The sequence below is a fragment of the Zea mays genome, chromosome 10, assembly GCF_902167145.1.
Source record: "Zea mays cultivar B73 chromosome 10, Zm-B73-REFERENCE-NAM-5.0, whole genome shotgun sequence".
Lineage (NCBI taxonomy): Eukaryota > Viridiplantae > Streptophyta > Magnoliopsida > Poales > Poaceae > Zea > Zea mays.
Window position 1 is genome coordinate 63,378,407 of NC_050105.1, and position 22,397 is coordinate 63,400,803.

The 22,397-nt window shown below is 43.2% G+C and overlaps 1 protein-coding gene, 1 long non-coding RNA gene and 1 pseudogene across 2 annotated transcripts; 1 reads left to right on the forward strand and 2 right to left on the reverse strand.

The window, feature by feature from the left end:
- Positions 1–329: 329 nt before the first annotated feature.
- On the forward strand, positions 330–2,604 carry LOC109942997 (uncharacterized). Its single transcript, XR_002265585.2, has 2 exons — positions 330–1,672; positions 1,750–2,604. It is a non-coding gene; the product is annotated as an uncharacterized lncRNA (long non-coding RNA).
- Positions 2,540–6,618, reverse strand: LOC541983 (polyamine oxidase 1). The gene is made up of 8 exons (NM_001111636.2): positions 6,419–6,618; positions 6,049–6,301; positions 4,325–4,471; positions 3,963–4,221; positions 3,727–3,870; positions 3,459–3,608; positions 3,014–3,353; positions 2,540–2,907 (listed from the first exon to the last, which is right to left on the reverse strand). Exons 1-8 carry the CDS (start codon positions 6,546–6,548, stop codon positions 2,828–2,830), a joined length of 1,503 nt encoding a protein of 500 aa, NP_001105106.2. The 5' UTR covers positions 6,549–6,618; the 3' UTR covers positions 2,540–2,827.
- An 822-nt stretch (positions 6,619–7,440) lies between these two features.
- LOC109943074 (uncharacterized) lies at positions 7,441–17,960 on the reverse strand (annotated as a pseudogene).
- Positions 17,961–22,397: the final 4,437 nt, after the last annotated feature.

Below are 22,397 nucleotides of genomic sequence, written 5' to 3' on the forward strand. Positions count from 1 at the left end.
TTTATCACCTTGTTTGATGCATTAGGTGATAGGAGTTGTGTGCTAAACCGTTGTTGCATTTCCTTTCTTGAAAATTGATTACCCTTCCTTGATACCCTTTTTGAAAAGAATTTTATGATGCTTAGCCTTGCTTTAGCAAACAAAAATGTTTTGTTTTAAAACAAAAGTGATGCTTCAGTGGGTGGGAATGTTTTCAAAAATAAAACTTGATGGTGGATCCGTCAAAGGCCTTGATGGGTTTAACATCGGAAAAGATGTACCTCTGCCAGGTACCAGACTTTGGGTTGAAAATAATAAAGCTGAGACCAGGCGGTTGACTTGCACGAGAAGGGAGTCTCGGTGTAGTGTCTCCGTCTGAGTCGATTAAGGATCTTGTCGATGTAGGCTTGCTGATCGAGGACCCTTTAACTGGTCACATGCCTCATCATGGATAAGCTTTGCCTCGGGCAGACTAATACCAGAATAAGATAACACCCAATGTGAGTGGAGAGATGGCGAGAGTAGCGTGTACCCTCCGTGGCAAGAGGCTGGACGGTGGTGTATTTGTGCTCTCGGTTGGCGTGAACCTAATCTGGTCTTAAGAACCCCGGTGGCGAGTTGACATATGCAAGGGTTAAGTGTTACATATGTCGTGTGATTGTAGATCCTCAGCTGAGTATAATTGATTCGGATCGCCGTAACTTCGTGGACATGAAGACTTGGTCACTGCCCTACACGTAGCATTCTAGTGAATAAGAAGGGTTAATAAGAAATTCGCTTGTATATGTCAAGTGCTTGAACTAGGGTAGAAAGAACTCTAGATGCAGGTAACTTTACTTAACCTGACAAATAAAAATGGATTTTAAAGATCCACTCATAGTAAGCTTTTCTGCAAAACAGAGTCTTTGATTCTTGATAAGCCATACCTTGAATCCCTCTAGCCAGCATACCCTTGAGAGTCTTTTCTTTAGTCGGGTAAGTCTTGCTGAGTAATTCCATACTCAGAGTTTTATTCCCTGTTGTTTTTCAGGTTATAGTTTTGTGCTGCTGATGATGGTGTTAAGTGTCGGTGGGCTCGACCTTCTTATAAGTCTAAGTAACTCTTTTATACTTCTCATTGAGGATGGTCACTTGAGCTAGCATATATTTCAAACTTATACTTTTGTAATCACTCTGATAAATATAATGTAAAAAATATGTAACTTGTAAAATTTGGTAATAAGATTTCCGCTGCAAAAATGTTGGTGTGTGATTTGTGTTACTTAATCTTATGGTCCTGGTTGTAAGTGGTTTATCCGAGGTCCTTGGGACACTCGGATAGATCCTGTTAAGTTATCTGGTGCACATGCATAGCCATCTGAGGTCTTTGAGACAAGGGCAGGTGCATGTGGGCCCAATAACTTGGGAGGTTCTGCCACACCGCCTTTGGTGCCCGTGGGAAGAAAAGGCTGAATAGAGTATTTAATGTTATTGGTTTTTTTTATCTTGATTACTACTTTCCGGCACGAAAATAAGGAACGAAAAGGAAAATTGCATTGACGACCTCTTATGTCGCGCCGAAGCCGAAGAGAACAAAAGTTATAACTCACTGGCCGAAGTCATATTTTTAGAAAGGGCTGCTATACTGCCTGCTGCAGGGGTTTCAAAGACAGAGGCTGTTGAAGCTGCCGAAGATACCCCCTCAGCTTCGTAGGTAAATACTTTTTCTTTTTCCTTGTTTTAAACCGAAGAATATTTAGTCTAATGCTGCTTTTGGAATTTTTTGAGTAGATGATCAAAACACCCCCTGCAGCAGCCGAAGTTCCCACTATTCAAATGGAGAAATTAAAAACAGAAAGTTCCAAGGCCGAGAAGCAGCCGAAGCCGTAGAGTTCTCCGGTGGGGCAAGGGCTGTCAAGAATAACATCTGCTTTAGTAGAGACACCCAAGAAAGGGAGAAGGATGGCCAGCATTCTAGGCGTTGTTTTGAGGCCTTCGAAAATGGCTACTCCTTTTCCTACAAGGATTTCCAAAGACAAACCTGGAGAGTTGGAAAAAGCTATCGACGTAAGTGTTGCTCCTGATTGCACTAAGGCTGGACCTTCGGAAATAAGGTCAACAGAGCAAATAAACGAGAGCCTGTCAGAGAAAATTTCACTGTCGATACCCAAAGCGGTGTCGACCAGAGATCTTGAATTCATCATTCGACATGCTTCGAAAAAACAACTGACACATAAGCAAATTGTTGAAGCTCAGCATTACGCTAAGGATCTAAATTATCCTCAATATTGGCTTCTTAAACGAACGTCTATAAAGTTCGTGATTTACACTAGCCTAAGAGAACGCCTGTGGATCTCAAGAAGACGCCTGTAAAATGTGTGATTTTCTGGTCTTTCACATCGGCGGAAACTAGAAACACGAGTATATCGGAGGAGATTGAAGGAGCTAAAATCAACTCACTATTTAAAATTGTATAGTAAGATGCTTCTAGCCCTACCAATTCTCTACTGTCTTCTTCCTCCTAAACAAGACCTAAAAGTAGATCTGAAATCACGAGTAATAATGTTGTGTGTACTAGTGATTCCCATGGTACAAAGTTTTGATTAGCAAATAGATAGAATATCATAAGCCATGCACCCCTCATCATGAAAAAAAAAGCAAACACCGTACTTATTAAACAGGATACTCGATCACAAATCGTGCTCATCGAACCAGCCGCTAGCTTTATTGGAATAATGAAAAGGCATATGCCGCGAGGGAACATGGCTGTCATCTATACTTTGTTGAAAACAGGGAAAAAATGAACTGAGAAATGCAACATCCACACTGCTCAATTTGCTGGAGCTTTAAATCAATTTGCTGTAGCTTCCTAGTCATACTTTCCCTGGACATGGTACTTGCACATCTTTTTCTGGGCGCAGTTGATGAGAATTTCAGCGGAGTCGATACCTGCCATCAACAGAGACACAAGAATGGAAGAAATTTCACGCCGTAAGTGCAAGCCTATGTCACTACACTAGTAATCTTGTTGGGAAGGTCAAGTGTACTTGCAGACCTGAAAGATAGGCTCCATGGACATAGCCATTGTAGTGCTCGCTGGTGTGCTCGCCGGTGAAGTATACCCTCCCAACCGGTGCCCTAAGCTGGTCGTATTCGTAGCGGTTGACGCCAACTGGCCAGTTGGAGAAGGTGCCCTTGTAGAACCTGTCGGACCACCACCTCGGGACAAGGATGTCGGTGGCGTCCGGGACGTCCTTGCCGGGGAACATCTTCCGCAGCACCTGCATGATCTCCGCCTTGGTCTGCTCGTCCGACTGCTGCTCGATGCGCCTCGACTCCTCGTCGGTCACGGTGACCAGGAGGACATTGGCGTCAGGGTACTGCTTCTCGAACTCCTGTAGATCGCATGTTGTTGTTGTTGCAAAGTGTTCGGTGTTATTTGATCATAATCTGCCCATCGATCAGCAGCTACAAGCTAGCTAGCTAGCTAATTAGTATACCTGCCACACTCCGTAGTAACCTCTCCTGCTGCTGGCGTAGAGGAAGAACTCCCTTCCTTTCCCTTCAGGCCAGAACTTCCTGGGGAACTTGAGGAAGATCTTGGTGTACACGGCCATGTCGAATTGGTAGATCGCCCTAACCTTCCATGTCTGGGGCAGACAAGAGGAAACGACCATATATCAAATTAATATACTATAATTAATATTGAGAAGATATAATCGATCAGCTGATGATAGATCGAGGTGTAGGTAGGAACAACTAACTGACAGGTAGCTTGGGCTTGAACTGAATGAGATCGGATTGCAGGACACCCAGGCTCGCAGAAACCATGACGTAGTCTGCGCTGTACACCGAGTTGTCCTCTGTCTTGACGGTGACGCCACCCGGGGAATACTTGATCTCTCGCACCACCTGTATGTACGTACGTTAATGATGTGTTCTAGCAATCTAGCTAAGCTTAATCAATGCCCATGCATGCATGCATGCATGTAGTATATATATACCTTGTTGAGCTGCAGGCGCGGGTCGACGATCTTTCCAGACTTATCGTCGGTCTTGAGGTACTGGCCGGCGAGGTAGTAGACGACGGCCTCGTAGCCCCGCTGGTCGGCGACGAAGTAGACGTCGTCGCCGAAGTCGCTGAAGGTCGCGAGAGGCACGGTGTTCTGCAGGCTGGTCACGCGCGGCGGCTCCGCGAACTCGTAGTCGAACTTGTAGTAGTCCACCACCATGTCCACCGGCGTCGCCGGCCCGTTCGGCTGGCTGCATGCACATGCCCATTGCATTGCATTGCATTCAGCTGTTGTTGTATGTATGTATGTATGTATGTGTTGAGGAGCTGCAGGTATATATAGGACACACGTACTGTTCGTTGAGGCGCTGCATGGCAAGGATAGACATGTCGTCTCTGCCACTGGCGTGCAAAGTGGCAGAGAGCTTCTCCCCCATCTCTTCCACGCTGTCCGCCAGTTCAATTCTCTTCTGGACGTAATCTTCATCGTAGACGCCACCGCTGCAGTTAATACATACGCATGTCACTTTTTCGACTAGTCAAAAGCTCGATCTCCTAATAAACTAATATCTACGCTCTGTCGTCCCACCAACGCCATGAAATCTATCTCTGCGTATTAAATATGTATTCTTAAATTTATCAGTACATATTGTGTCGACGACAACATAGTCAGCAAAAATTACCCTAATAAGTTTTAAAGAAGCTTGCACCAAAACATCTAACTAGAGGTAGAAATTAAAATAGAAAGAAAAAAACACAAAAGTTTCGGGCCCTATGTGTCAACCACAGGTAAAATATGACACTCGAACATGTGATTGCCATCTTTACCAACCCAAGGTGCAGTGCTCTTACTATATCAAATCTGTATCATAATAGTTATTTTCGCCCCCAAATTATGGATCCAAATTTTATTATTAATGTATGCGTGTGCGTCCTCTTTATAAAAGGGAAGCGAGCTAATAATTGTAGTACTACTATATTATAATAGTTGAGTTGACTTTCGTATTACTCGCTTAATCCTTCGATTCGTTCTAAAATTTTTGACCTTTTATCTGTTTTAGGCCATGTTTGGTTTATTTAGTCTAGAGACTAAAGTTTAGTTAGGGGACTAAAGTTTAGTCCATAACATGTTTGGTTCTAGGGACTAAAATTAGTAAAAATATACTAAATGATTTATAAGAAGACTAAAATGATCTTTAATATTCTCCTGCTATTAGTACAATTGAATTAAATGAGAGGCAATTGTGGAATTAATATGGTTTAGTCTATTTTAGCCACATCTTGAGGGACTAGGGACTAAATCAGTTTAGTCTCTGTTTTAGTCCTACCGTTTGGCAATTTAGGAACTAAATGAGACTAAAATGGAGGGACTAATCTTTAGTCCCTCAAACCAAACGGGGCCTTATTTATAGAGAAATACACGCTATAACTAATATTTGGTAGATCAATTTAGGTCATGTTTGGTTCCTTTAGTCACTAGACTAAACTTTAGTAAAGTATTTCGTTTGGTTTCAGTAACTAAACCGGACTAAAGAGCTTTAATTGCCGTAAAAATGGAGAGGACAAATAAGATAAAAATACTACTTTAGTCCCTTTTAGTCACCCCCTTGGTGTCTAAAGACCTAAGCGCTTGTTTGGGATTAAAGGTAATGAAGTGGATTGAGGGAGTTAGGATCTCTCGCTAATCAATTTTGAATAGTGAGGGATTATAGCCCCCTCAATCCCCTTCATTGCCCTTTATCCCAAACAAGCTCTAGAATTTAGTCACTCCACTTTAGTCACCATGTTTACTTTTTTAGGGACTAAAAGTGACTAAACTTTAGTCACTAACCTTTAGTCACCCTAAACCAAACAAGACCTTAATTAGTTTTTTTTCTAAACTAAGCATGAAATATGTGTTTCGACTGAGCATCTGTTGGAATTTACGTATATTTTCATTCTAAAAAATGGTTAGCGAGAGTTCGGAAATTTTGACTTGTACAAATCAAAATAAACTGTAGCTAGTAAGAAAGGGATATATGGAGTAGCTAATAACGGAGCTCATCAGCTGCCTATAGCTAGTCGATCGACCTACGTACTCCTCCTTGTAGACGTTCTGAGCGAGGTAGTCGAAGTCGGAGCGGAAGTTGCGGAGCTTGAGGGTGGAGTTGACGATGGGCCAGATGGGGTTCATCTTGCCGCCGTTCACGCCCTCCACCCAGTTGGCGCCTAACTCGACGTTGATGCCGGCGAAGTTCGTCTTGTGCATCCGCCCGCCGATGTGGTCCGTCGCTTCCAGAATCAGCAGGTCGGTTATCCCGGCCTCCGACAGCCTCTTCGCCGCCGAGATCCCTGGAAGAAGAGATCCATGTGTTGCATATAACACAGCGCAGATATATATGTATATGATGCGTAACACCAAGGCATAGTCGCATAGACGAACGACGTATATGGGTGCCTTGTTATTACCAGACATGCCGGCGCCGACGACGATGACCCTGGGGCCGACGGTTGCGGCGAGGGAGCCATGTTGTGCTAAGTTCAGTGCTAGGAGTACTGCTGCTAAGGCCAGGAGACCAAAGGACGGGGAGGAACTCATCTATTGGTCGCTCTAACTATTGAGTACTGATGGTTACGCTCTCGTTCTGCACAGCAGTGTGGAGTGCTTGTGTTGCTCCCCAGGCCCCTCCCCCCTCTCACCCCTCATATATATACACACATCTAAAGGCTAATCATCATAACCCATTGTGATGGGATGCATGGTCCCTCACTTACCAAAAGGTCCATCCGGACCAGCTCACCAAGGACTAATCACATCAAAAAAAAAAAAATTAAACGCACAAGGGAACCAACACTACTAAGACCTTGTTCGGCTTGCTAGTATTTAATACACATTAAGATCTAATACACAGCAGGATTGAGTGAATCCATGTCATGTCACATAAACTATATGTGTTTTCGTTACGGCTGGGATTTAATACGTGGCTTATTTTTCACTATTCACTTATACCACATGGATACAAATGTATTAGCTGTGAATTGTTCGTTCATGTTTTTTTTAAATGCAGTCCATATTCGCTTAGCCACTAGTACAGTGAAGTCCATATTTTTTTTGCAAAATGTAGTCCATGTTCGCTTCACTCTAGTATAGTAAAGTTCATGTTTTTTGCAAAATGCAGTCCACATTCAACAAAATGTAGTTCAATGCAGAAGCATGAACAACAGAAGCATGTACAGCTGATCTAGTTCTAGCTGTAACGTATTTCAGTTTAAAGCAGTTTAAAGCATGAACAAAATGCAGTTATCCAATGATCTAGTTCTGAAATAGGTAACTGGCTGTTGGCCAATGGAATGGGGATTTCCAATGTTACAGTAGAGTATCTGCCATTAAAATAAATATGTGTAAGTGTAACATAAACTCCATTGACCATCGGAAACAATAAGTGAAGAGAGATGCAGCTAGTAGCTAGCTCATGGGATCCAAAATACAAATCTCATCAAAAGGAAGCGATTCTGGATTTCTCTGCAGTTCTTGTTGTAATTTCTGCACAAGGAAATCAAGATCATAACCGAGTCAAACAGAATCGTTTTAGAAACAATTCCCTCGTAGTGAACTCCTCTTTCAGATAATAAATGTAAGGTTGTATAATGTCATCGTCAGCATATACAGACAGGATCGACTTCTAGCCTAACCCTGGACTCCCAGCAAGAAGTAGTATGGGAAATAATAAATTAAGTCATGAGGCAGATATGTTCAATTACTTTGATTCAACATGTCATGGCATAAAGAATGAGACATATATGCTCAATTACTTTGATTTCGACATGCCCTGGCATAGAATGAGAGAAGAGGGGAAGGAAGAGAGCATACCAGCTAAGCCATCTCGTTTCTCAACCAAATCAGTGCAGACTCAGCATCATCATCGCAGGCACTCAAGAAAATTTGCCTATTGTCAAGGTCTTTGAAGGCATTGTAGGCTTTTGCTTTTTCCTCCTTTGTAACTTCCATTGTAACTTCAAGGTCTTTGAAGGCATTGTAGGCACTTCTTGATTGAGAAGTCTGCAGCTTGACTCACTTCCTTTTCCTCCCTCTCTTTTGCTAGATGTGTGGCTTCTTCCTCAGCTTGCTTCATTCTCATGTTAATGTATCTTCCCATTATTCCTTCTAGGTTATCGCCCTTTTTATGCCTCTTTGTCCTCGTTTCCTCATTGTTCCCTCTTGCAGCAGTAGTCCTTCTCTGTGGCATCGAATCATGCCTTTCACCGGTTGCATCTCCCGCCTTAACTACATGGACATCATCTTCTTCTTGTGCAGGCAAGATTTCTTCCAATTCATCTTGTTCATGTTCTATGTTGAGAAATTCATCTCCATTTCCTACTTGAGTAAGATCTGGAAGTTGGGTGGAGGTGTAGTTGTAGGTCCCTTCAGATGTTTGCCCTACACAATGAAGTTTTACTAAAAAAAGGGTAGACAACATAACATATTGGAAAAGCATGCACATTGTAATGAGACTAACCATCATAAAGCTCCCCCAAGGCCTCATATAGAGGAAAAGACTTGTTGCAGAACTTTTTAGCCTTAGGATGAGAAGTCAGTATATTTTTCCATAAAGCTGGGTCAGCCGTAATCCTCCCTATCTTCTCATCAAAATGGGCTCCACTTTGATTCTTTGCATCCTTTAGCAACCTATAGTCCCTTTTCAGCTCTCTTTCCTTATCTTGTATTTGTGTCTTTGTGAAATAGACATACTGTTCCCTCTGATGAAATTCCTTGACAATTTTGTTCCATGCTTCTGTTGTCCATCCATTTTGACCCCTATAATCAGCTGTTTTGTGCTCATGCAAGAGGTCCACAAGAGTTTTCTCTAGAGTTGAGTTTGAAAGGGAAATGTGCCCTTGGGCCATTTCTAAGTATTTTGGTGATTGAGTGCCAACACAAGTGGTCATGTGTTAATCCTTGCCAAATGATGGACAAAGTGAAAATCAACATAAAGGTATGTTTATAAGACTTAGTACTTTGTTTTAAGGACTAATGTACTGTGTCTAAGTACTGGAAACAGGAGAAATCAATTTGGAAAAGAGTTGGCTTTGTTTAGCCAAAGACAGTTCAGTCTGGGAGCACCGGACTGTCCGGTGGTGCACCGGACAGTGTCCGGTGCGCCAGGCTGGCTCTGGCGAACTGGCTGCTCTCGGGTTTCGTCGGAGGCGTACGACTATAAATCACCGGACTATCCGGTGGTGCACCGGACTGTCCGGTGAGCCAACGGTCGGCAGCGCAATCCGCGCGTGACGCGTGGCCGGCCCAACAGTCTGAAGGGGGCACCGGACTGTCCGGTGTGCACCGGACAGTGTCCGGTGCGCCAACGGCTCCAAAACGCCAACGGTCGGCTGCGCCAAAATAGGAAAGAAATCCGCACCGGACAGTGTCCGGTGGTGCACCGGACTGTCCGGTGCGCCAGGCGACAGAAGGCAAGAATTGCCTTCCTGGAATGCTCTCAACGGCTCCTAGCTGCCTTGGGGCTATAAAAGGGACCCCTAGGCGCATGGAGGTGCACACCAAGCATCCCTTGAGCATTCCTAAGCACCAAGACCTCATTTCAGCGCATTCGATTCTTTGTGATAGCAACTAGAGCTCCATTTAAGTAGAGAACTCCTTGAGTTGTTTTGAGAGCTCAAGTTGTGACTTGTGTGCGTATTGTTGCTCTAATTTTGTGTCTTGTGTGTGTTGCTCATCCCATCCTTACTTCCGTGATTCTTTGTGAACATCAAATTGTAAGGGCGAGAGGCTCCAAGTTGTGGAGATTCCTCGCAAACGGGATATAGTGAAACAAAGCAAAACACTGTGGTATTCAAGTGGGTCTTTGGACCGCTTGAGAGGGGTTGAGTGCAACCCTCATCCATTGGGACGCCACAACATGGAGTAGGCAAGTGTTGTACTTGGCCGAACCACGGGATAAACCACTGTGCCTCTCTGTGTTGATCGTCTTGTGGTTATTGTGTTTTGCAAGAACTTCTCTCTAGCCACTTGGCCTTATTGTGCTAACTCCTAATCAAGTGTTGTGGCATTAAGTTTCAAGTTTTTACAGGATCACCTATTCACCCCCCTCTAGGTGCTCTCAATTGGTATCGGAGCCGTTCTCTTCAAGAAAGGGACTAATCGCCCGAAGGGATGGATCCTAAGGGAAAGGGGATAGTGATCAATGACAAGGAGAAGGAGTCCTTCATCAATGAGCCGAAAGACGACAAGCCCACTGACTCGGGCTCAAGTCATAAGAAGAAGGACGGGAAGAAGAAGAGGCGCATCAAGAAGATCGTTTACTATGACGACAGCGACGAGTCCTCTTCTTCCCAAAATGACAACGACGACAACGACTACGAGAAAAGGAAGACGGTTAACTCGAACTTTTCTTTTGATTACTCTCGTATTCCGCATAGTTCAAATGCACATTTGCTTTCCATTCCTCTTGGCAAACCTCCACACTTTGATGGAGAGGACTACGGATTTTGGAGTCACAAAATGCGTAGTCACTTGTTCTCTCTCCATCCAAGTATATGGGAGATAGTAGAAAATGGAATGCAATTTGATAGCACGGATAGTCCCTTGTTCATCAATGAACAAATTCATAAAAATGCACAAGCTACTACTGTGTTGTTAGCCTCATTGTGCAGGGATGAGTACCATAAGGTGAGCGGCTTGGACAACGCCAAGCAGATTTGGGACACCCTCAAGATCTCACATGACGGGAACAACATCACCATGCTCACCAAGATGGAGTTGGTGGAAGGCGAACTAGGAAGGTTCGCAATGATCAGGGGGGAGGAGCCAACCCAAACATACAACAGGCCCAAGACCCTCGTCAACACAATAAGGAGCTATGGAAGCACGCGATGGACGGACCACGACGTCGTCCGCCTAATGCTAAGGTCTTTCACTGTCCTTGATCCACATCTTGTAAACAATATTCGTGAAAATCCTAGTTACACCAAGATGTCGCCCGAAGAAATACTTGGAAAGTTTGTAAGCGGGCGGATGATGATCAAGGAGGCAAGGTACGTCGATGAGGCATTAAATGGTCCAATTCATGAGCCTCAAGCCATTGCTCTCAAGGCAACAAATAGAAAGGAGACGCTACCTAGCAAGGTGGCACAAGTTGAGGCGGTAGGGCTCAATGAGGAAGAAATGGCACTCATCATCAAGCGCTTCAAGACGACGCTAAAGGGTTGCAAGGAGCATCCCAAAAGGAGCAAGATGAAGGGAAAGCGCTCCTGCTTCAAGTGTGGTAAGATCGGTCACTTTATTGCTAACTGTCCCGATAATGATAGTGACCAGAAACAAGGAAAGAATGGGAAAAGAGAGAACAAGAAGGTTTACAAGAAGGCTAAAGGCGAGGCACACCTTGGAAAGGAGTGGGATTCGGATTGCTCTTCGTCCGACTCCGACGACGAAGGACTCGCCGCCACCGCCTTCAACAAATCGTCTCTCTTCCCCAACGGGCATCACACCTGCCTCATGGCAAAGGAGAAGAAGGTAAGTACTCAAAATGCTATTACTTATGCCTCTTCAAGTGATGATGAATCTAGCGATGATGAAGTAGACTATGCTAGTTTATTCAAAGGATTAGATAGGACTAAAATCGATAAGATCAATGAATTGATTGATGCTTTGAATGTTAAGAATAGATTGTTAGAAAAGCAAGAGGATCTTTTGTATGAAGAACATGATAAATTTGTAGAGGCACAAAAATCTCTTGCTTTAGAAGTTAAAAGGAATGAAATGCTTTCTTGTGAACTATCTACTTGCCATGAGACCATTTCTAGTTTAAAAAGTGTTAATGATGATTTAAATGCTAAACTAGAAGTAGCAAATAGATCTAACTCTTGTGTAGAACATGTTGTGATTTGCAATAGGTGTAAAGATCTTAATATTGATGCTTGTAGTGAACACCTAGTTTCTATTGCAAAGTTAAATGATGAAGTGGCTAGTCTTAATGCCCAACTTAAGACTAGCAAAAATGAATTTGATAAACTAAAATTTGCAAGGGATGCCTACACCATTGGTAGACATCCCTCAATTAAGGATGGGCTTGGCTTTAAGAAAGAAGCCAAGAACTTAACAAGTCATAAGGCTCTCATTCCCGCCAAGGAGAAAGGGAAGGCTCCTATGACTAATAGTAGTCAAAAGAATCATGCTTTCATTTATGGTGATAAGAGATATCCTAGAAATGTTCATTATAAAAGGAGTTGTAATGATTATGATTCAAATGCCATGTTTGCTTCAAGTTCTTTTATTTGTGTGATAGAAATTTTGCTAAGAAAAATATTGTTCATCATATGCCTAGAAGAAATGTTGTTCATGTACCTAGGAAAGTAAGTAATGAACATTCTACAATTTACCATGCTTGCAATGCTTCCTTTGCTATTTGTAGAAAGGATAAGAAAGTGGTTGCTAGGAAATTAGGGGCAAAATGCAAGGAAGACAAAACTTGCATTTGGGTTCCTAAGACTATTGTCACTAACCTTGTAGGACCCAACAAGAGTTGGGTACCTAAGACCCAAGCCTAATTTGCCTTGCAGGTTTATGCATCCGGGGGATCAAGCTGGATTATCGACAGCGGATGCACAAACCACATGACGGGGGAGAAGAAGATGTTCACCTCCTACGTCAAGAACAAAGATTCCCAAGATTCAATCATATTCGGTGACGGGAATCAAGGCAAGGTTAAAGGACTAGGAAAAATAGCAATTTCTTCTGAACATTCTATCTCTAATGTGTTTTTAGTGGAATCGCTTGGATATAATTTGTTGTCCGTTAGTCAAATATGTAATATGGGATATAATTGCTTATTCACAAATGTAGTTGTGTCTGTCTTTAGAAGGAGTGATGGTTCATTAGCTTTTAAGGGTGTATTAGACGGCAAACTCTACTTAGTTGATTTTGCAAAAGAGGAGGTCGGTCTAGATGCATGCTTAATTGCTAAGACTAGCATGGGCTGGCTGTGGCATCGCCGTTTAGCACATGTGGGGATGAAGAACCTTCACAAACTTCTAAAGGGAGAACATGTAATAGGTCTAATAAATGTAACCTTAGAAAAAGATAGACCTTGTGCAGCTTGTCAAGCAGGTAAATAGGTGGGAAGCTCTCATCATGCCAAAAATGTGATGACCACATCAAGACCTTTGGAGTTGCTTCATATGGACCTCTTCGGACCCGTCGCCTATCTAAGCATAGGAGGAAGTAAGTATGATCTTGTTATTGTTGATGACTTTTCCCGCTTCACTTGGGTATTCTTTTTTGCAGGATAAAATAGAAACCCAAGGGACCCTCAAGCGCTTCCTAAGGAGAGCTCAAAATGAGTTTGAGCTTCAGGTGAAGAAGATAAGGAGCGACAACGGGTCCGAGTTCAAAAACCTTCAAGTGGAGGAATACCTTGAGGAGGAAGGAATCAAGCACGAGTTCTCCGCTCCCTACACACCACAGCAAAATGGTGTGGTAGAGAGGAAGAACAGGACGCTCATAGACATGGCGAGGACAATGCTTGGAGAATTCAAGACGCCCGAGCGGTTTTGGTCGGAAGCTGTGAACACGGCTTGCCACGCCATAAACCGGGTCTACCTTCATCGCCTCCTCAAGAAGATGTCATACGAGCTTCTAACCGGTAACAAACCCAACGTTTCGTACTTTCGAGTTTTTGGGAGTAAATGCTACATTCTAGTAAAGAAAGGTAGAAATTCAAAATTTGCTCTCAAAGCTGTAGAAGGGTTTTTGTTAGGTTATGACTCAAATACAAAGCGTATAGAGTCTTCAACAAATCATCGGGTTTGGTTGAAGTCTCTAGCGACGTTGTATTTGATGAGACTAATGGCTCCCCAAGAGAGCAAGTTGATCTTGATGATGTAGATGAGGAAGATGTTCCAACGGACGTGATTCGTACCATGGCGATTGGAGACGTGCGACCGCAGGAACACAAGGAACAAGAGCAGCCTTCTTCCTCAACGATGGTACACCCCCCAACCCGAGATGATGAGGTACCTCAAGAAGAGGCGTGTGATCAAGGGGGAGCACAAGATGACCAAGTTGAAGAGGAAGAAGCACCACAGGCCCCTCCAACTCAAGTTCGAGCGATGATTCAAAGGAACCATCCGTCGACCAGATTTTGGGTGACATTAGCAAGGGAGTAACCACTCGCTCTAGATTAGTTAATTTTTGTGAGCATTACTCTTTTGTCTCTTCTATTGAGCCTTTCAGGGTAGAAGAGGCCTTGCTAGATCCGGATTGAGTGTTGGCCATGCAGGAAGAGCTCAACAACTTCAAGCGTAATGAAGTTTGGACACTGGTGCCGCGTCCCAAGCAAAATGTTGTGGGAACCAAGTGGGTGTTCCGCAACAAACAGGACAAGCACGGGGTGGTGACGAGGAACAAGGCTTGACTTGTGGCAAAAGGTTATGCCCAAGTCGCAGGTTTGGACTTTGAGGAGACTTTTGCTCCAGTGGCTAGGCTAGAGTCGATTCGTATTTTGTTAGCATATGTCGCTCACCATTCTTTCAGGTTGTACCAAATGGATGTTAAGAGCGCTTTCCTCAACGGACCGATCAAGGAGGAGGTGTACGTAGAGCAACCCCCTGGCTTTGAGGATGAACGGTACCCCGACCATGTGTGTAAGCTCTCTAAGGCGCTCTATGGACTTAAGCAAGCCCCAAGAGCATGGTATGAATGCCTTAGAGACTTTTTAATTGCTAATGCTTTCAAGGTTGGGAAAGCTGATCCAACTCTTTTTACTAAGACATGTGATGGTGACCTATTTGTGTGCCAAATTTATGTTGATGACATAATATTTGGTTCTACTAACCAAAAGTCTTGTGAAGAGTTTAGCAGGGTGATGACTCAAAAGTTTGAAATGTCGATGATGGGCGAGTTGAACTACTTCCTTGGGTTCCAAGTGAAGCAACTCAAGGACGACACTTTCATCTCCCAAACGAAGTATACGCAAGACTTGCTCAAGCGGTTTGGGATGAAGGACGCCAAGCCCGCAAAGACTCCAATGGGAACGGACGGACACGTCGACCTCAACAAAGGAGGTAAGTCTGTTGATCAAAAAGCATACCGGTCCATGATAGGCTCCTTGCTTTATTTATGTGCTAGTAGACCGGATATTATGCTATGCGTATGCATGTGTGCTAGATTTCAATCCGACCCAAGGGAGTGTCACCTTGTGGCCGTTAAGCGAATTCTTAGATATTTAGTTGCTACACCTTGCTTCGGGATCTGGTATCCAAAGGGGTCTACCTTTGACTTGATTGGATATCCAGACTCCGACTATGCTGGATGTAAGGTCGATAGGAAGAGTACATCGGGGATGTACCAATTCTTAGGAAGGTCCCTGGTGTCGTGGAGTTCTAAGAAACAAACTTCTGTTGCCCTATCCACAGCTGAGGCCGAGTATGTTGCCGCAGGACAGTGTTGCGCGCAACTACTTTGGATGAGGCAAACCCTCCGGGACTTTGGCTACAATCTGAGCAAAGTCCCACTCCTATGTGACAATGAGAGTGCTATCCGCATGGCGGACAATCCTGTTGAGCACAGCCGCACAAAGCACATTGACATCCGGCATCACTTTTTGAGAGACCACCAGCAAAAGGGAGATACCGAAGTGTTTTATATTAGCACCGAGAACCAGCTAGCCGATATCTTTACCAAGCCTTTAGATGAGAAGACCTTCTGCAGGCTGCGCAGTGAGCTAAATGTCTTAGATTCGCGGAACTTGGATTGACTTATAGCATACATGTGTTTTATGCCTTTGATCATGTTCCTTTATGCATATTATTGTTTATTTATGGTGTTCAAGTTGTACAAACACTCCCCGGACCTCAAAAGTCCATGTGTGAGTAATGCACATATTTAGGGGGAAATGTCCTACAACTTGACCCTTTGAGACTAACCATGTGCTTGAGTTCTCTTAATTTAGTCTCAAAGGAGGTTTTAAAGGGAAAAGGTGGACTTGGACCATGCAATACTTCCACTGCACTCCGATGAGAGGGTAACTTATTCCAAGTTCATCTCCATGCTCTTATTGCCTTTTTACTCTTAATTGAAGATTTTGGTGTGGCAATGGGGTTCAAGGGCCAAGTTTGATCCCGTTTTGGTGCTTGATGCCAAAGGGGGAGAAAATAAGGCCAAAGCAACAAATGGATCAGCTACCACTTGAGAATTTTGAAAATAGTAGAGTTAGGACTTTTGATTTGTCAAAATTCTAAATGTCTCTTTTTGTCAAAAGTTGGTCTCTTGTGGGGAGAATGTTTGATTATGGGAAATAGGGGGAGTTTTTTATTCAGTGATCAATTTCTCTTGAAATATCTTTCTCTATGACTCAACAAGTGAATTTGACTTAGAGATAGGAAATTGAGTTTGATTTGCAAAAACAAACCAAGTGGTGGCAAAGAATGATCCAAATATGCCAAATTTGAATCAAAACAAGTTTGTGTTCTCATTTGCATTGATGTTGCACTTCCTTTAGTTGCTTTTTGTTGGGTTGGCATAAATCACCAAAAAGGGGGAGATTGAAAGGGAAATGTACCCTTGGGCCATTTCTAAGTATTTTGGTGATTGAGTGCCAACACAAGTGGTCATGTGTTAATCCTTGCCAAATGATGGACAAAGTGAAAATGAACATAAAGGTATGTTTCTAAGACTTAGTACTTTGTTTTAAGGACTAATGTACTGTGTCTAAGTACTGGAAACAGGAGAACAATTTGGAAAAGAGATGGCTTTGTTCAGCCAAAGACAGTTCAGTCTGGGAGCACCGGACTGTCCGGTGGTGCACCGGACATTGTCCGGTGGTGTACCAGACAATGTCCGGTGGTGCACCAGACAATGTCCGGTGTGCCAGGCTGGCTCTGGCGAACTGGCTGCTCTCGGGTTTCGTCGGCGGCGTACGGCTATAAATCACCGGACTGTCCGGTGAGCCAACGGTCGGCAGCGCAATCCGCGCGTGACGCGTGGCCGGCCCAACAGTCTGAAGGGGCACTGGACTGTCCGGTGCGCCAACGGCTCCAAAACGCCAACGGTCGGCTGTGCCAAAACAGGAAAGAAATCTGCACCGGACAGTGTCCGGTGGTGCACCGGACTGTCCGGTGCGCCAGGCGACAGAAGGCAAGAATTGCCTTCCTGGAATGCTCTCAACGGCTCCTAGCTGCCTTGGGGCTATAAAAGGGACCCCTAGGCGCATGGAGGTGCACACCAAGCATCCCTTGAGCATTCCTAAGCACCAATACCTCATTTCCGCGCATTCGATTCTTTGTGATAACAACTAGAGCTCCATTTAAGTAGAGAACTCCTTGAGTTGTTTTGAGAGCTCAAGTTGTGACTTGTGTGCGTATTGTTGCTCTGATTTTGTGTCTTGTGTGTGTTGCTCATCCCATCCTTACTTCCGTGATTCTTTGTGAACATCAAATTGTAAGGGCGAGAGGCTCCAAGTTGTGGAGATTCCTCGCAAACGGGATATAGTGAAACAAAGCAAAACACCGTGGTATTCAAGTGGGTCTTTGGACCGCTTGAGAGGGGTTGAGTGCAATCCTCGTCCATTGGGACGCCACAACGTGGAGTAGGCAAGCGTTGGACTTGGCCGAACCACGGGATAAACCACTGTGCCTCTCTGTGTTGATCGTCTTGTGGTTATTGTGTTTTGCAAGAACTTCTCTCTAGCCACTTGGCCTTATTGTGCTAACTCCTAATTAAGTGTTGTGGCATTAAGTTTCAAGTTTTTACAGGATCACCTATTCACCCCCCCTCTAGGTGCTCTCAGAGTTCCAAGCGGCTCTTAATTTCTCTACATAAGACAAGGAAGAAACACCAGTTGCAGAATTCCAAGAGGCTCTTAATTTCTCTTGATTTGTCTACTTGCATACCTTTTGGAGAACCTCCATGCTTTTTTGGATCACTAGCTTTAGGAGAAGGCTTCTTTGTTGCACTTGTTGATAAGAGCATGTTGATTCTTGGAGAACCCCTTCCAAACATGGCTACACAGATAAGTTGCATAAGTTTGATAATCAGAAAAAAAGTTGAACAACATTAGACGTCATCATCTCTGAGAACAATAGCACCTAAACTGCATGTATATGTTCTTTGAGAAGAACATGAACATAAATTATGCAACTTATGCTTCCTAATACAGGGAATAAAATTAAAAGAACAACAATGAGTGGGGAACATGTTTTTTCATTAGAAAGCAACATTAAACAAAGACAGTTTCTACGAATGATAATCAATGCACATTTCTTGTGCCATTAATTTCTACGAATGATAATCATTCAACATTCAACACATGTGCCACTAATTTCTATGATGTTGGTAATCATTCCACATTTCTTGTGCTATTGCATCTCTAAGATTATTGCCTTAGACATTTCCTTGATCGTTGCCTTGATCGCCATCCGGTAGATCAACAAAGTTTTGTGGCAAGATATTATCCGGTTGATTATCTAACCATTCCTCATCCCCATTGAGTGATCGAATAATATTGTGAAGTACAGCGGCTGCTACTGGTATCTTCACTTGATTCCTTATTTTGTGAAATGTGGCAGCTTTGAGGATGGGAAAGCGCTTCTTCACAACCCCCAAAGTCCTTTCAACATGATTCCTCAGTATGGCATGGCGATGGTTAAATAATTCCTTGTAGTTCTGAGGTCTACGGTGACCTTGCCCATACTCTTTTAGATGGTATCTAACTCCACGATAAGGTGCAAGGAATGATGAGGTGTTGGCATACCCACCATCGACCAAATAGAACTTTTCTGGAGGTACATTGAATCCATTGTTCATTGCAGATCGAAGAACTCTAGCATTTGTAGCAGATCCCTCCCACCCAGTAGATATGAAAGCGATATTTAGGTCGAAATCACAAGCTATCATCACGTTTTGGCTAAGAGTTCCCTTCCTGTTCCTAAAAGGAGCAGCTTTGTCAGGTGAAATTGTAATGGGCACATGAGTGCCATCAATTGCACCAATGCAGTTCTGCATAAGAAAACTACATGTGAATTTCTAAATTTAGAAGAAAATGGATAGATATTGGGCAAAGATTGAAATGCCATCACCTTGAAGTAAGGATAGAACCTAGGATTCCTTTCAATTTTTGGATGTACTTGAATTGGAGAAGGAGGCTTCAAAAATCGTTTGGCGAGGGAAGGGACAACTATGTCAAAAAAATGCTTTATATGATGGTGGAAAGTGTCACCACTATGCCCAAACTCTTCTTGTAGGTCCTCAAATGAAGCATTATGACTTATCATGTATAGAAAGAAGCCGAGCTTCTCCTCAACTTTTATCCTTGTGTCACATACCAACCTTTCCTTCCTAAGATAGATGGCTATGGCTCTAAAAATTTCAGGTTCCATTCTGAATGCTACTCGACAGTTCTTGACATGCCCTTGAAGCAACTCTGAAACATGCTCCTCGCCACTTAGCTTCGATGTGTGTCGCTGCTTCTTAACCCTCCTCCCTCTAGGAGAACTATAACGCAACAAATGTAATGCAGGAAGGAAGAACATCATCATATCATCATCATCCTTCTGTCTACTCTTCCTAATGCGCTCTAATAACCCCATACTCATTGCAAAAAAAGATGGGAGGTACCGGGTCCCAAGAAGTACCTCTTGGGGATGGTACCGGGTCCCAAGATGGTGGGGGTTGGTCTTCTCCAACTCTAACCTATGCGGGTACAATCTACAAAGAAAAAGTAGAATATTCAAATTAGTATATATATACATTCAAATATATGTATGGCTGACTCATGAACCGTAGGGACTAGCTAGCTAGGACAAGCATCCTTGGGGTATACATTTAATGAAAACGAAAAGTAGACTCCTTTCACTGGATTTCTGGATGCAAATGGTTACTTCCAATGTACAGAAGCACATAAGTTAAATGCCTCAATGATAGTACAAGATAAGCATGAGATCAACATAACTATCATTGCATTAATGAGTGGTCCTCCCAAACATGAAATGGTTTGTCCCAATATATGACGTGGTCCTGTCCCAAACCAAACAGCTCCATGTACATACTACAAGGCATAACATAATTGCTACTGGTGTATCAGGTTTTATAGGGTTTCACCGCCGGTGGTTTCATTTACATTACTGTCGCTGGAGTCCTACCACAGATGAACGACCAGAAAACAACCCTCAAGAGCTCAGTAGCTCAGCTGATCTCCCTAGCAATGGGGATGTTGGTCGCTCTAGGCATTTCTCTGGTAGAATAATCTGAATCCCCATTTCACCAGTTGCAGCTTTAGGTCCAACCGAGTTACCCCAAGTCGATATAATGCTCTAGCAGCTCCAGACTAGAAGCAGGGTTTTCTGATCCTCTCGATATATAGTACTAACTGAATATTGTACAACTTTATGGCCGACTGGCTGATGTCGGCTCATGACAGGATCAACAGCATATAGTGGAATCCCTATTTCATAGCCGAGGTGAGGCCCTTTTGGCGGCTACACCCGCTTGTCCTGGCCCCGTGCACGGTGCAAGATCTGCGCGTGCTTCGGCCTGGAACTCTGGCTTTGCTGGACTCCGGACGCTCATAGCTGACGAGCAGTGCGTGTAATTAATCGAGCTTCTCGCGTACGTTGCTACTTGATTTGGACGACCAAATCTAGCCAGCCTGGTTTTTCGCGACCAAATCTGACCAAACCCTAGAACATAGACATGGGAGAGTAGAAGGGAAGCAAGAACTCATAGGAGAAAAGAGCCCTGACGAAGAGGGCGGCCAGCGGCGGAAGAAGCCTTGCATCGTCGTCGTCTCGAATCGCGCCGTTGCTCGCTTCCGCACCGTGGGCGGTGCAGTGTGGCCGGGATGAGTTCCACAGCTGTTGGTCTGTGGACGAATTCCAGGCTGGGGTTGAGGTTTTTCGTGTGGATTGGGCCTGGTTTGTAAACACGTGTGGGCTAAGCGAACAACTATTTCTTCATGGGCTGGTATTTGATCCAGGTTGGGATGACACCCATGGATCAGGCCATCATACCAGCCAATTCCAACCCTAACGAACAAGCCCTAAGTGCTTTTTCGGTTAGCTCTCAATCCATGTGGATTGAGTGGGATTGGATGGGTTTGAATCCCAAACAACTCAAACTTCTTCTTAATTTTTTTCCAATCCCATCCAATCCATGTGTATTGGGAATAATGGAACAAGCCCTAAAAAGAGGGATTTCTGTACCGGTTGGGAACCGACATACCATATTCCTAACCGGTACTTGACATCCGGGACTAGATGTGCCTCGCTCTTTAGTCCCGATTGCAACGACTGATACTATAGAGCTAGAGATCTTTAGTACCGAGTCTTGATTATAACATGTACTAAATACTAACTTTTTAGTATCGGATCTTGGTTATAACTGGTAATATTCTTCGGTATATCCGACACTAAATTTTGGTCTATGGGTTTTATTCTTTGTATAACCTATACAATGTGCATAACATACATGTAATATAAAACCAACATATATATATATATATATATATTTCACAACATTCTGCACATCATAGTTCACAATCTATAGCTCACGATCACTCCATAGTTCAGAAGTCAGAGTTCACATTCACTACATTGTTCACATCATTAAACACCCATACAACATCATCTAGCTATAATTGTCAATGGAAATTAAAATAATTTTTTTAGCTTTAGATTCCTCTAATGTCATAAATGTCTAATGAGCTTCTCAATCTTCTTTCAATTTGATACCAAGTTGAAGTACTTTGCCTCTGAAACCCGACTTCATAATTTTTTTAGTACACTTCTCCATATTTATTGGACCATTGAAAATATCATATTCTATTTTTGTCTTCTTGTAGCAACCTAGAGAATTGTTGACTAATGCTTGATTTCATGTTGGAATTATTAGGTGTGTGGGACGTCCTCAACTTCTTTATGTTTGTTTCACGAGCACTTAGGATGACTTTTATTGAGATGGCTTCGCTTGAAGAATCTGAAACAATGCCAGGCTCAACATAATCGAACACAACTAGCCATATACTCACATTTTCATTATATCGTTCCTTTCCTTTCCTATATTAAAAAATGACAATTGTAAAAGGTTCAAAGATGAAAATAAGTTTCAAAATTACAAGATGGATTCCACTATTACCTTATGATCTTTGACTCTCTTTTCCATTTTATTAATTTGATCTCTTAATTCATCTGTAGTCCCAGCTGCAACTACTGATACTATACAGCTAGAGACTTTTAGTACCGATTCTTGATTATAACAGGTACTAAAGACTAACTTTTAGTATAGGATCTTGGTTATAACGGTACTATTCTTGGGTATAGCCGACACTAAAATTTGGTCCAAGGGATTTATTCTTTGTATAACCTATACAGTGGCGGAGCTCCGTAAAATTAACATTCCAGACCACTCTACAAATATAATGATGTACTACTCCATCTTTTTATT